The sequence below is a fragment of the Malaclemys terrapin genome, chromosome 2, assembly GCF_027887155.1.
Source record: "Malaclemys terrapin pileata isolate rMalTer1 chromosome 2, rMalTer1.hap1, whole genome shotgun sequence".
NCBI classification, from domain to species: domain Eukaryota; kingdom Metazoa; phylum Chordata; order Testudines; family Emydidae; genus Malaclemys; species Malaclemys terrapin.
In genome coordinates this window covers 25,361,604-25,375,677 of record NC_071506.1, presented here as the reverse complement: position 1 = coordinate 25,375,677, position 14,074 = coordinate 25,361,604, and the positions used below count along the sequence as shown (strand labels likewise).

Sequence of the window (14,074 nt, the reverse complement as noted above, 5' to 3'; positions counted from 1 at the left end):
ACACTTACATGGACCCAGGGTGAGCAGCGAAATAAATGAGTTACCCTCTGTAGAATAAGTGAATAAACAAGATGTTGCAGAGAGGGGTTGAACTAATCTGATCCGGGGTAATCGTCTGGGGTGCCAAGTGCAGTGCACCTGCAGTGCCCCAACATGTCCGGGGGTGGCAGTGCTGGAGAGGCATGCATATGACAGGAAAAACCTTACAACTATGACCCATCGGCATTAGAAACCACATCAAAACCAGCCGGAGGAACAGTTCATTTGGAGCCAGATACTCTTCCTGTCGAAGGGCAGTTACTGCACTAACCAATGAGTTTATTCCTAGTACAGTAAGCACAGTTTAGTCCGCTACATAATGCTGCATATGGAATACATAGTGCTCCTCAGTGCACACAGTATATTTTAACAATATTTCTTTTCATATGCATTGACACAAAATGGGCATTAAACCAAAACATCATGGAAATTATCTGGCTGGATTATCAAACCTCATTTTACAAGGATGGATAACTACAGATCTATATTAAAAGATGCCGAACCATTACTTTACATTGGGAGTACAATGTCTGCTCTGTTCCATATTATTGCAGCAGCTACAAATGCCTCAATAGAGCTAATAATGCAAGCCATTATGAAATGTTTTAGCCTTATTTGGAAAAGATGTACAGGCTTTTGTTGCTGTTGTTGTTAAATGACCTCCCCCCAGATACACATATATACACACAAGATCATCAGACTGAATCTGATTCTGCTTTGACTTCCACTGGTATAAATTAGGAATGATTCTAGTAAAATCAATGGAGTTACCTCAATGAGAAAGTAGAATCAAGATCTTTACATTTTTCAGATGCCTACCAGGTAATTCTCATTGACAGCTCTTACCATAAGAGATTACTCTTTTATCTAATGGTGAGAGTAAACAATTAATGCAAATGTTCATGTCTGCAAAGACAGATGGTTTTATATTAATTCTCTCTTTATATAGTCAAGTTATTTTTGTCTTAGTAAGTAGGCATTTAAGTGAGAATGCCATCAAGCTGTAGATCAAAACTACTCTCCTCATGCCAACAGTCAGCTTAACATACCTTTTTTATTTATGCATTGTTTTACCTTTTGTTCTCTTTCCCCACTAGGAAAGTATTTAGAGTCGATAAGATCTTCATGCATCATTTCTTACTGAGGACTGTCAAATCACCTTTTATGTCTTTGTTTGAACTTTACCTTCACTACCTTTTTATAGGCCCCCACTGAAATTCTTTCCTACCTTGTGTAAGTAATTGTAGATTTCGGACTTCTTCTCTCACTTTCAGCTGAAGCACCTGCTGCAAAATGTGCTGTCGTAGGCTCTCCTGGGCAATCCCCATTCGTTCAAGCTTCTTGTCAGTAAGCCTCAGCAATGCACGGCCTGGATCCAAAAGTAAAAAGAAGAAAATCATCCAAGGATTTCCATTGATGTAATAACTTCATTCTAGCAAATAAACCTCATTCTGCTGCATTAAAATCCTCAGCGGTGAAACAATCTGATTCATAATGGGGTAGATCTAAAATGCAAAAGGGATACCTGACTTGGTGAGTTAATTACTTTCCACTCCAGAGATCCATGTTCAGAATCTTAGCTTTACATCATCAGTGAAAATTTGTTTGGCAAGTTCTACTTGTGTTAGGCATGTTGAGGTATCATAGTTTGTAGCAGGCTCAGACTGGCCTATAGGATGACAACAAAATTTCCCTGGATATTTCTGAACAGCCTCACCATCCTCTGCCCTCCCAAGATCCCTTTGAACAGCAACAGACTGAGTACAGATGCAACTGAATTAAGGATCTGAATCTTGGGCTGGCAGCATGCCTGAGATAGCCCATAATGCAGAGCATGCTAAATTCACACACATAAGACTGTTAGCTCTTCCAGACAGGGACTGAATCGTCTTGTGTTATTACAGTGCCTAGCACAATGGGACTCTGATCTGGGCTTTTGGACTCCACTGTAATATAAATGCTAAATTAAGAGACAGCAAATAGCAGGATCAGGATGACAGAACATGGTGATAGGACAAGCACTAAGGCAACCCGTGTCCACCAGAGAATCACAGCATGAAGCAACTGCTTGAAGCAGTGCTTCCAAACCCTTTATTTTAGGGGAGGTAAAGCTTTCCTGATTCTTTAGCCCCTAAAGTATTGGTGCTGGTGGTTAGGCCCAGCCACAAGCCCACAACCTGCTGAAGCCTATCTTCTCTCCTTTCCAAAGGGGCCCTTGCCTCGCCTGTCCAATGCTAGTCTGTAAGCACCAAGTCACACTGGGGCTGGACTGATTTACGTTGGCTGAAAATCTGGCATATGATGTTTGTTCAAAGCAAACTCAGCCCTTTGCCTCTCTCTACATTCAGGTTCATTTACTTCCTAGTTTGACTGAATTGTGGGTCTTTTAACCATTAAATCTGCATCTTTGAGTTCCACTCGTCATATCAATATCATTATCAGCATCATCGACAAAGGAATATATATATCTTTCTCAGGTAGAGAATGACAATAATTCATGTACTTTGTCCCAGTTTTGTGGTGGCACTCCTTAGCACTAAGGCTGATAACCCCTTGTGCAGTAAACCTTTCTGTGAAATCATAAACCAGAGGAATTCTATTGGTTAATGTAATACCAAAATATGGAAATTAGTGTCTTATAGATCAATGCCAGCCATCAAATTCCCTCAGCGAAAGAGACAGTAATAATGACTTCAATTGTTATAGCACATTATCACACCAAGACATCTCAAAGCAATTTATAAAGGATGTACAACAGTCTAAGAATGCAGTCTGCAATGCCAATCTAGCAGTTGAAAGTAAGCAAAAATTAAAGTCCTCAGTGAAAATAGTGCCAGCATCCCTGTCATCTTTGGGCAGAGAGTTGCATCTGAAGAAGTGAGGTTTTTACCCACCAAAGCTTATGCCCAAATAAATCTGTTAGTCTTTAAGGTGCCACCAGACTCCTTGTTGTTGTTGTTACAGTATGTAATAATGTGTCAGCACAGAAGGAGGCCATGTGGCTCCTCCAGCTCTGTCCACCTACCTGGCCAACAGTTATAGCTTTTAATATCTTTCTTCTAGACATTTATTTATTTCTCATTTGAGTACGTTTTCTACCTCAGCCAACAGTGTACTTGGACCTTTACTAGGAACAAAACAAAGGGAATGATCTCTGCCCTAAGGAGCTTACATCCTTCACAAAGATCAGACCTAGAGACCAGATGGTAGAATTAATTTAGACCACCCTCGTTTTAGTTTATTTTCTATTTCAGTAATGGATTAGTGACAGCATTTTTTCCTAAAATGATTTACAAGAATGAGCCAGATGAGGAGCTGTTGTTTGCTGGTGGGCCTGTGGCAAAGGAGTGCAGTTGTCGCAGCACTGAAGCAAAGGAACATCACAAGCCAGAGGAGGCAGAGGTGGGAAACCAGGAGTGAAGCTGGATTTTGCAACCAGGGAGAGGAGGAGCTGATTCCCACTTTGGGTGACAGTATGTTGTTAAAAACTTCTTTTTATTGTGGTGGTAATTTACAGTTATTCTTTTCCTAAGCAAGTATTTGATGCTACTTTGTATTATTAGTCTATTATTTATATTATTGTTCCTGCCAAATTTTCTGGGTTTTTACCTTTATAAAGTTTGAAATATAAGGTTCTCTCTGCCTCTCCTCACTGTAGGCATCATCTAGGCAAGGCCTAGTTGCAGACTAGGGTTTAAAGAGGTATTTGAGCAGAGAGCGAGAGAATGCATTTGGCAAAGGGAGATTATTCTAGGTGTAAATACAGGGCAGCGTGGAAGACGACCTGAATTAAAAAAAGGAAATAAAGAGAGAAATAAGGAGTGATTTATCAGCTGAGTGGAGAGAATTAAGAAGGAAGCGGTAAGAAACGAGAGCAGACATGTAGGCAGGGCACATTTGTGTAAGGCCTTCATAAAGACTATGAAAAGCTCAGATTTTTATGAATACAGTAAGACGAAGCCAGTGGAAGGGAGTGACATGATTTGAACTCTGGGCAGGGAAGATTATTTTATCTCCTGCATTCAATACACAATGCACGTATGTAGATCAACACGTATTGAGGGGACACAGCAGCTACCTCATAAGAAGGAACAGACCTACGTAGGCTGTTTGGATATACTCAGCTGCAATTCCTTGTACAATCCTGCAGTCCTAATACAGGCAGAATTCCCACGGACTGAGATGAGTGCACGATCTACTGCCTCCAGCTCAATAACTCTGTGGCGCGGGATACACGAAGATGCCTAAATTATCCAGGTGACAAATTAGTTTAAATTCACAAACTGTACCACATAATTTGAAAAGTGATTGTTGACATGATATGATGAATATTCCTGCTTAATTGATAGTAATGTGCTTCCCTAGTTTTTGTGCAGAGCAAATGTTACACAAACTGTGCCCAGACTTACCTCATTAGTTTCAGAAACATGTTTGCAAATCTGGTTCTACTTAAAGAATCCAATCATAGCCTTTCACTCTGCCCGTGTGGGCTAGCGTTAGCTCCTTCCCAACTCCGCACACAAGAACAAGCCTCTTGTGCCAGCATGGATTAGTTGGAGGTGGCTCACATCATAGAGCAGCCATTGGGCTCCATGAGCTTTCATTTAAGGTTAGTTCCTAGTTTCCCTTGCCAAGATAGCCTTAAAAACAGCCCTTTAACCTGATGTAAAGACTTTTAAACAAATTGTAAGGAACAAGCCTCCGACTCCACTTCTGCAGCAGGAGGCTGAGAAAGGAGAATTAAAAAAAATGCAAAGCGAGTCGGTTAACTTAGGGGCACAATCAAAAGAACCATTTTATTAATCCTTCGCCCCAGTTCTTAGGTCCTGCCCTGGACTCAGTGGTATGATCACAGTGGACAGGAATTGGTCACCTGTGGGGAAAGGAGGAGGAAATTGCTTCATTGGCCTACCCCAAGCACTAACGCTGGCTCTACTTGATGATAGCTTCAGCACTGTCTGAGGCTGGGACTGAACTGCTACTGCTTGTGCAGGCAGCTAGCAAGCTGCAAGTTTCACTTGCTTTAATATTGACCATGGCAACTGCTAAAAAAAAGTGGTGAGCCTCCAATCCATCCCCCTGCCCATGAGCTATGGAATATCACCAGTGAATCAGTGGAGACCTGCTCCACCAAACCACCCCAATGCCCTGTAGATAATCAAGCTACCATCACTCCTTCCAGCAGAAGCTGTAAGATACCACCTGTCGCTACCTACTGATGTGAGGAGCAGCTTCCAGATAGGAAGCCACCTAAAGGAGATTCCAGGAAGTGCTGGGGATAGGAAAGCAAAGGGTACAAATGGATCAGTGGTTGAAGTAGATGGATCAATGAACTTGGGGGGGGGAAGGGCAAAGAAGGGGAATAGAGTAAAGAATTAATACATTTGGGGGATGAGACTACTACACCCACGGAATGTTCCATGTATTTGTTTGAGAGAAAATTCTTTTAACAGAGCTGTACACGAAGATGCTTCTACTGTCCCCATCATAGTAACCCTGCAAGGAGTTGTATAAGGTGGTTACTGATGGGGTCATCAGGACAGGTGTGGCTCATTAGACTCCACCTTGAATATAAGCAAGTGGGAGTAGCTCTTTGGAGAAAAGTGTAGGCCTGGAGGATCAGGCAAGCTTGAGGAGAAGGCATGGCTTGTATATCATGTTATTCAAAAACGAACATAGCATATAAAATCTTATCAAGGAGGGGATGACGTTTTGACTCTTAACAGTATGTGCTTTGTTGGACTTGGATGAGGGTTCAAGCACCTTGTTAAAGTTTTCACAGCATTACACTGAGTTCTACTTGCTGGTTAACTTGCAATTATAATCAATAAATTAGCATGTAAAGGTGGAAATTTGCTTACTTAATCTGGATCCTGTGTCTTCAAGTCATGTCTACTTCATGTCCTGACAAGACTAAGTTTTAGGTTTTGTTAGTGTCTGTTACAGCTGTCCCCCTGTTGGATTCCTTTTTTCCCCTTCCTTTTTGTTTGTAGTGAGTGGCTGCCCACCCCCCCACGGCCATGGAACTGACCAAAGTCACAGCCTGGCCCTGCTCATGGAAATGGCTTGTGCAGACTGACTGGAGCCATTGCTCTGCTCAGGGAGGTGGGGGCTTTTTCGCTCCTTTGTCTAGCTTCTTTGTTCAGGACCCGGCTCGGTGTAGGGTGCTCTGCCCAGGTATGCAAGACCTAAAGTGGCCGCATAGCTAAGCATATGAGTCATACCTGTGACTCAGAACTTGCCCAGACATGTCCTGTGCCTACTTGCAGTTCTCCCTGCCTTCTCTCCTCCCCTGGATTAAGGGGAACCAATCAAAGTTACTGGCAGGAAACTGCCTGAATTTGCCCTTAAAACCAGACATTTTCTGATCAGACCCCCGGAGAAGGTCCTTGCTTTGCCACCTGGTCTGAGGTTTTGGGGGGGCCCTCTCCCCGCTCTCGTTTGTTTTTGAGCATACCCCCGTTTTTAAACTCCCCTTCCACGAACAACGAATTTGTGCCTGGAGATCTCCTGATTATTGTAAGCGAATCGAGCCCTCTCTGCATCCTCTGATGCTGAAACTGCTGTTCCTGCTGCTGCTTTGGGGATTGGTAAGGAAAAACCTCTTGCACACTCCCCTTGTTCTAGCTGCTGGCTTTCTTTCCCCCAGCAGGCAGACCCAAGCTAACTCCTTGGTCTGTATCTGTAATCTGCTTCTAGCTCCGCAGCGCCTTTGCTGCTAGAAATAAGCCTGCTTGCAGCCATCACTAGGTAGCCCCCCCCCTCCCCCCGGAGCTGTATCCTGGGCACACACCACTCTGCCCTCTGGAACTACCCCTAGTTAAGGTGCACCCATTAGGTTAGGTTTAGCCTTTAGTCTAGATAAACTGTAATTTCATTTTGCATAGTTGTGGTTAAATTAGGTTTAGAAAATTGCTTGCATTGTACTCTGTAAGTTAGGCTTAAAGAATTGTTGCATTGTGTTTTGTTACTTGCTAATTTGTGTAGTCTTGGTTAAGTTAAATCATAGATCAGATTTTGCTGTGTTCTGTATAATTGTCTCTCTGCTGTTTAAACTTGCAGCCTGTCTGCTCTCTGTCTGTCTCTCTCTCTCTCTTAATCCCTTCCCCCACGTGCTCACCCTGCTCCTACTGCTGCCAAACCTCAATTGTATTCCTGAAGTCTAGCATAAAACCCCATTGGTTACCCTTTTTCTCTCTAACACCCCTCACATTTTACATTTACACCATTGTGACACATTTTTACCTAAATTTGTTGGTTATTTAACACATTTTACCCATAACTGTTAGTTGGTTATATGTTGCTGTCCTTTACATAGAAATTGTTAGCTACCTGTTAACACTGAAGTATAAATGTAATTGGTTACCAACTGTAGTGTACCCCACTATTGAAACCCCCTATCCTACTTACTAAAAGGAACCCCTCCCCAATTGTCTACCTTAACAAACCCCATACCACTCACTATTGAATTTTCCCTGTTTTTGCACTTTCTTAATAAAGTTTATTTTGCACCCCACCAGTGCAGTAGTTGTCCCCCAAGATCCCCTACCTGCTGGCAGGGTCAGTTAGTATTGCCGATATGGCTATGGAAGAATGACCTCGTTTCTCCAAAATCCTTTTCTTAAAAATCACAATTTTTCTATTAGGCCTTCCAACAACACCTCTGGCACCCAAAGAGAATATGAACATGAATTAAAAGAAAACTAAGTAATAGAGCAAATTGATTTTTTAATTTTTGCCAAAGTTTTTCAAAATTAAAAACCCAGAAAGAAAATGAAAATTTTGTGAATTTGTTTTCCTAGGTTTTTGACCAGCTCTACTAAGTAATCAACAATAAACCTGTCAAATTTATTAACACAAATGACCTTTTCTCTCTTGTGTTAGTGTTGTCTTTCTCACAATCCTCATGTGTTCCAGATATAATGATCTGTCATTTTTCTCTATTCTTGTTCTTATTTAGGGTCTAATCCTGCAAGGTTTAGCATGTCCTTGACTCTCATTCAGTCTATAGGAATCCAGGATGCTAAATACACCTTTACCCCAATATAATGCGACCCGATATAACACGAATTTGGATATAACACAGTAAAGCAGCGTTCCATGGGAGAGCGGGGGTGGGGGGGGGAAGAGGGCTGTGCGCTCCGGCGGAACAAAGCAAGTTCAATATAACGCGGTTTCACCTATAACGCGGTACGATTTTTTGGCTCCCGGAGGACAGCGTTATATCAGGGTAGAGGTGTACCTCAAAAGATTGGACTCTTCGGTCGCATTGGGGTAGCAGTAGCAGCCGTGTTAGTCTGTATCCGCAAAAAGAACACGAGTACTTGTGGCACCTTAGAGACTAACAAATTTATTAGAGCATAAGATTTCGTGGACTACAGCCCACTTCTTCGGATGCATATTGGGGTAAAGTGCTACTCACTGTGAGTAAGATTATCCCAGAAATGATTCCACTGACTACTTGTGGAGCAAGGTACTCCCCAGTGCAAATTATATCAGAATCTGATCCTTAGATTATAAGTGGCCAGGGACCTTGTCTTGTCTCTCTGTTTGCTCATGAAGTGTCACACACATCTTATGGAGCTAGATTCCATTCCACCCAGATATCAACAAAACAGCCCTCTAAATTCTGATAGCAAAATAATTTCAAATTAGTTATAACTGAAGAGGCAGAAAGAACTCAGCTTGACTTACAGATCCTAAGAAGAATTTGCAAAAGTACCAATGGAAGAAAACATTTAAAAAATTTTAAAACCAGGATCAATTTTATCCAAAATTACTGAACACAGATTGGGATCTCATAACGTTTCTTTTACAGAATCACTAAAAAAAATATTTTACAGTCAGGATTCAAAAGCAGGAATGTATTCTTATCTTTTCCCTAATAGAAATTATCTCCTTGCCAGGTAGCTCACAAATGGAGAAGATACCTAATTATCTTTCAAAATCAACATTAGTGGCAAAGAATCTTCTCCAGAAGTAGGTAGTCCTGCTTTCCAGCCCCTGCCCCCAATCTGGAGAGTCAGTGATTCCTCTTCTAGGAGCTGGCCTAAGAGACTCTTTCCAAAAAGGCACTTGTAAACCTGTAAAACCTTATTTTAATCACATTTTGAATTAATTGCTCTTTGACTTAAGAGCCGTAGATGATTCCAACAGAACATCAGTCTAAGTCAATAACACAATTCTGTGCAGAAAAGGACAGGGTTAATGAGAAATTGTACATCATGATTACTGGAAGTGGTTCAGTAAGTAATTTACTGTACTGATGGGAACTATATTGATTCCTTACAAGTCTTGGGTAAAGACTGTTAGCCAGTCCTGTTTTTGAGTTGAACATATTCAAGACCTGATGTTTTTAATAGGAGGAAATAGTAATAACTTGAATTCCCATCTGAAATATAAATTCAGGTGCAAATCATATTACACTGCTTTTCAAATGTGCTGTAAAATGTGAGACAACCATTTTAGTGCTCTCAGGAAGGACCAAACAGGACCCACAAAGCAAATTATGGATAAATTTATACCTTTAGCAGACAGTCTATAAATCCACATTATCTGGTGTATATATATTTGCCAAGCTACTTCCTGGCTATACAAAATTAAATATATTTAAGCACCGAAGACATGTAATAATGGACTTCTATTACACTGCACATCATATTTTTCAAGCAATGAAATCCAGCACTATTGCTTGATTGTATGTATCTGGTAGATTTATGGTACCCATATCAAATAAACAACCTTCAAGGTCTTTTCTATTTGTGACAGGTAAAGTGAATCTGTCAACACCTTTGATTTTATCTGCCATCAGCCAGATACATTGTTCTTCAATTCCTTGCTAATCTAATGTTGCTCAGTAGGCAGCCACTAATTATGCATTATATTTCCCATTTCTTTATTAATTGTAAAGAATCACATTAGAGCGTACCTACTGGCAAAAAGAGTAAACATACATCCATATATAAAGATGTACGGTGAATACGTAGAAAAGAATAGGAATGGGCAAGACAATTTGGATAGTATTAGAACTGATTCAACCCTTTGAACAAGACTCAAAACAAAACCTTTTCTGGAGTTCCTAAAAAAGTCTAAAAAAATGCAAGTCCTATTTTCTGCCAGAAGAAGAAATATTTAAATACTACAAAAAAAACAAAACAAACAAACAAACAAACAAAAAAAACACACTGCTTTCTTGGAATATCCAATCCAGCCAGCATTGGAAACAACAACAGAAAACCTGTTCTTTTGAGAATTCGAGCCAGATTTCTAAACCAAAAGAGGTTATGAGGTTTTGTCTGGAAATAGAGGTAGGTAAGTATTCAAAAACGAGAGTGAAAACCCCCTGGAACAGATGTGAATTTAAACCAGATCCCCATTTAATTAAGTGAGAGACGTACACCTGCTCCCACTGTGAGTGCATATGTAGTTATTCATTAATCCCCTTCGATTGCAAAACACAATTGAAGAGTCACATGACTAAGGGTCAAATTCTGCTCTGGGAACCCTGTACCCAGATCAAAGGACAGAAGTCGGAACTAAATATTTTGTCACTTGCTCTAATTTGGTATTAGTCATTCTGGCCATTTGTTCAAAAACTTTAGGCCTCTAACAAAACATTATTCTAGGTCATTAACCTTCTCTCTCCCATTTCTGCTAACTGGTTTAAAAAAAAAAAAAAGGCAAATCTTTTAGAGCTGGTTTTTTTTCTTCTTCAAGTTTTCATAGTGTGGACCACATCTTAATAGAAATGTTATCTTAGGGGCCATTCTTTCACTCATGTGGGATCGTACAGATCCCCATTCATCATTGTCCAATACCCATTTGGCAATTACAGCAAAGGCTTAGACAGAAAAGTAATATTAGGAACATGTTTGATTTATTTTTTAGCTCCTTTTACTGCCGAATGGCTGGAAATCAAGAGGACCCACACCACGTGACAACACAGCTTTCTGCAGACCATTATCAAAAACTCTGTGGGTCATCCCTGGTCCCCATGGAGCACAGTTTGAGAACCTCCATTTTAAAGCACTAGATTTTCCCATCATTAGCACTTTAAAAGGAAAGCAAAACTGAATCCTATTATAAACATGCTTTCATGCACCAACACTGGATAAATTCAGCTTGTATTATTAATGTTTCCTGAAACTCCCCTCTCCTGCTCCAGACCCGAATCTCAGCACAGTTTTCAATAGTGCTTTTCCCCCCATGTCCCTGCATTAATTTTAACTTCCTTTTTTATTAAAAATGAAACAGAGGTTTCATGTTAATATTCATGATGTTAATAATTAATATTAATAAAATGGTAAATTAAAAGCAGCATGGTCAGAGTTTAAGCACTACAGAAAGCTTCAGAATCAGCCCTTCCCCCTCCCCCAATGGCATCAGTTAGATCTAGCACTGCCATTTCTCTTGTGGGGCTTGTAAGTGGCAGCCTAGCACCTATCAAGCTGAAAATGTGACCTTTGAATGGACCTCAGCCTATAGCACATGCTGATCATTTTTCAACCTAAGGGGAAAATAATTTTCCACTGTAAGAGCCAACTCCAGTCAATTTTGTGCACACTCTTATAGCTATGGATATTGATTTTTTTATCTATACTCTGCGGGTCTGACTCATATCTCATTTGCATCCTGTTATTCCAGACTTCAGTGGAGTTACTTCCAATTTTCACCACCCTAACTGAGAAGGGAATCAAGCAGTCATAATCTTATTCTGCCACTCAGACTCCCATTGAGCAGCACCTTATTCAAAGATGTCCATTTGAAATCCATAGGACTATAGCACTTTCAGGGGTGAGGCACTAATCGCGGATGAAGAGTTGGCAGATTTGAGTTCTGCGTGATCCAGAGCCTGTTTAAACCAGTGAAAGTGCTTCTGCTGGATTTGGCCGGCTTTCGATCAGCCTTTGCAGAGAAGAATCACAAAATGATTCAGGGCTACAAAAAAAGGCCTTAACCTGAGAGACTTACGGATTTCTTATCTATTTAGGGTCATCAAAGAGGAGATTGAGTGGTGACTTGATTACACTGTATAAGTAGCCTCTCGGGAGAAAAACACCGGGAACTAAAGGGCTCTTTAATCTAGCAAAGAAAGCCAGAACAAGAACTAATGACTGGCAGTTGAAGCCAGACATGTTCAAATGAGAAATTACACACAAATGTTTAACAGTGAGGGTAGTTAGTTAACCATTGGATTCTAGAACAAACTACCAAGAGAAGGGGTGGATTCTCCGATTTTTGATACCTTCAAATCAAGACTGCCTTTCTATAAGATACGTTTTTGTTGAACACAAGTTATTGGAATTAGTTCAGGTGTAATTTGGTGAAATTCTATGGCCTGTGTTATGCAAAAGGTCACACAAGAGGATCTAATGGTCCCTTCTAATCTTAAAAACAACAATACCACTTATGAATCTGCAAGAGAAAGAACAAAAGAAAGAAAATGGGGTTGGGGGGAGGAATTTGTGTATATAAAAAACAAACACACGAGGTCCTAGAGTTCAACGAAGATGTGTCCATTTGCAATCTGCCATCTTAAATAAGTTTTCTTTCCAGCTTTATAAATCTAATGCAACACTCGGTTCATAGTCTTCAGATTAGTTAACACCTAGGCTCTGCAAGAGGAGCCCTTAAAGTACATAGCTTTCAGTACAGCACACAGATAGAAATGCACTTACATACATCATACAGTCTACATTTGAAAAGCAACCACACACTAAGGGTATGTCTACACTGCAATTAGACACCTGTGGCAGGCCCATGCCAGCTGACTCAGGCTTGTGGGGCTCAGGTTAAGAGGCTGTTTAACTGTGGTGTAGATGTTCGGGCTCCGCCTGCAGCCCTAGCTCTGGGACCCTGCAAGCTGGAAGGATCCAAGAGTTTGGACTGCAGCCAACCTACCCCGTAATTAAACAGCCTGTTAGCCTCAGCCCTGTGAGCTGGAGTCAGCTGGCATGGGCCAGCCAGCAGCCGCAGGTTTTTAATTGCAGTGTAGACATACCCTATGAGACCGTTGTCAACAGGGGAGTTGATTCCAGTGAATACTTATCAGCCACTAAAAACAGAAATTAGATCGGGAACAAAACAACTTGTAACTGATAAATGTATTTCTGTGTGTAACAAACTATGTAGATAGGTAAAATTAGAAATGATCTGCATAAAGATTTCATAGATCACACTTTCGTACTATCACTAAGAACTGTAATCTAAATGTGCCAAAAGAACGAGGCAACACATTGCTAAAAACAATTAGCATTAGAGACTAAAGATCTGTTAATGAGATACTGGGCCAAATGCAGTCCTGGTGTAAATAGGAGCATATCTGATTTCCACTGCATTGCACCCACTTACATCAGAGCTGAAATAGGCCTGTAGAGATGCAGAGTACAAAACACATATATTTAATGTTTCCAGGGTCCTGACTATCTTAATAAAGGTTTTTCCAGACCATATGTTCAGTGGAAAATCTCTATACTCACATTGGGCCACATTGAACCTTGAGGCAGTAACAAAATTGCTCATTTTCCTCTAGTACATTAGTTTACACTCACCGCCTCAGTGTAGAACAGGGGTCTCAAACACGTGGTCCGCAGGGCTCTTGTGTGTGGCCCGCCAAGCTCCCCGCGCCCGCCCCCCCCCCCCCCCCCCCGGCCCCTCTGCCTACCTGTGGGATTGCCTCCTGATGTTGCAAGCGCTGCCTGCTCTCTGAAGCAGCCGGCAGCATGCCCCTTTGGGCCGGGGGCAGGAGGAAGGAGGCAGAGGGCTCCGGCATTGCCTCCTGCCAGGCACCGTCCCCCACAGCTCCCATTGGCCAGAAACAGGGATCCGCGGTCAATGGGAGCTTCGTGGGAGGTACCTAGAAGAGCGGCAAGAGCTGCACAAGCAGGGAAGCCTGAGCCCCTCCCCCAGGGGCTGCAGGGACACTGTTCCAGCTGCTTCCTGGAACGGAGCAGCATGGAGCTGGGCCCAAGGCAGGCAGGGAGCCTGCCCTGGCCCCAGTGAGCGCCGCTGCTACCCCGGAGCCGCTCTAGGTAAG

General features: G+C 41.7%; 1 protein-coding gene across 5 annotated transcripts in view; it reads right to left on the bottom strand.

Annotated features, from left to right (window-relative positions):
- SAMD12 (sterile alpha motif domain containing 12) overlaps positions 1–14,074 on the bottom strand; it is a 219,729-nt gene that overhangs the window by 98,422 nt on the left and 107,233 nt on the right. For all 5 annotated transcript variants that reach the window (XM_054017288.1, XM_054017285.1, XM_054017286.1 and 2 more), the window contains exon 4: positions 1,268–1,408. In XM_054017288.1, the coding sequence (XP_053873263.1) occupies positions 1,268–1,408 (141 nt within the window). The remainder of the gene's footprint in view (positions 1–1,267; positions 1,409–14,074) is intronic.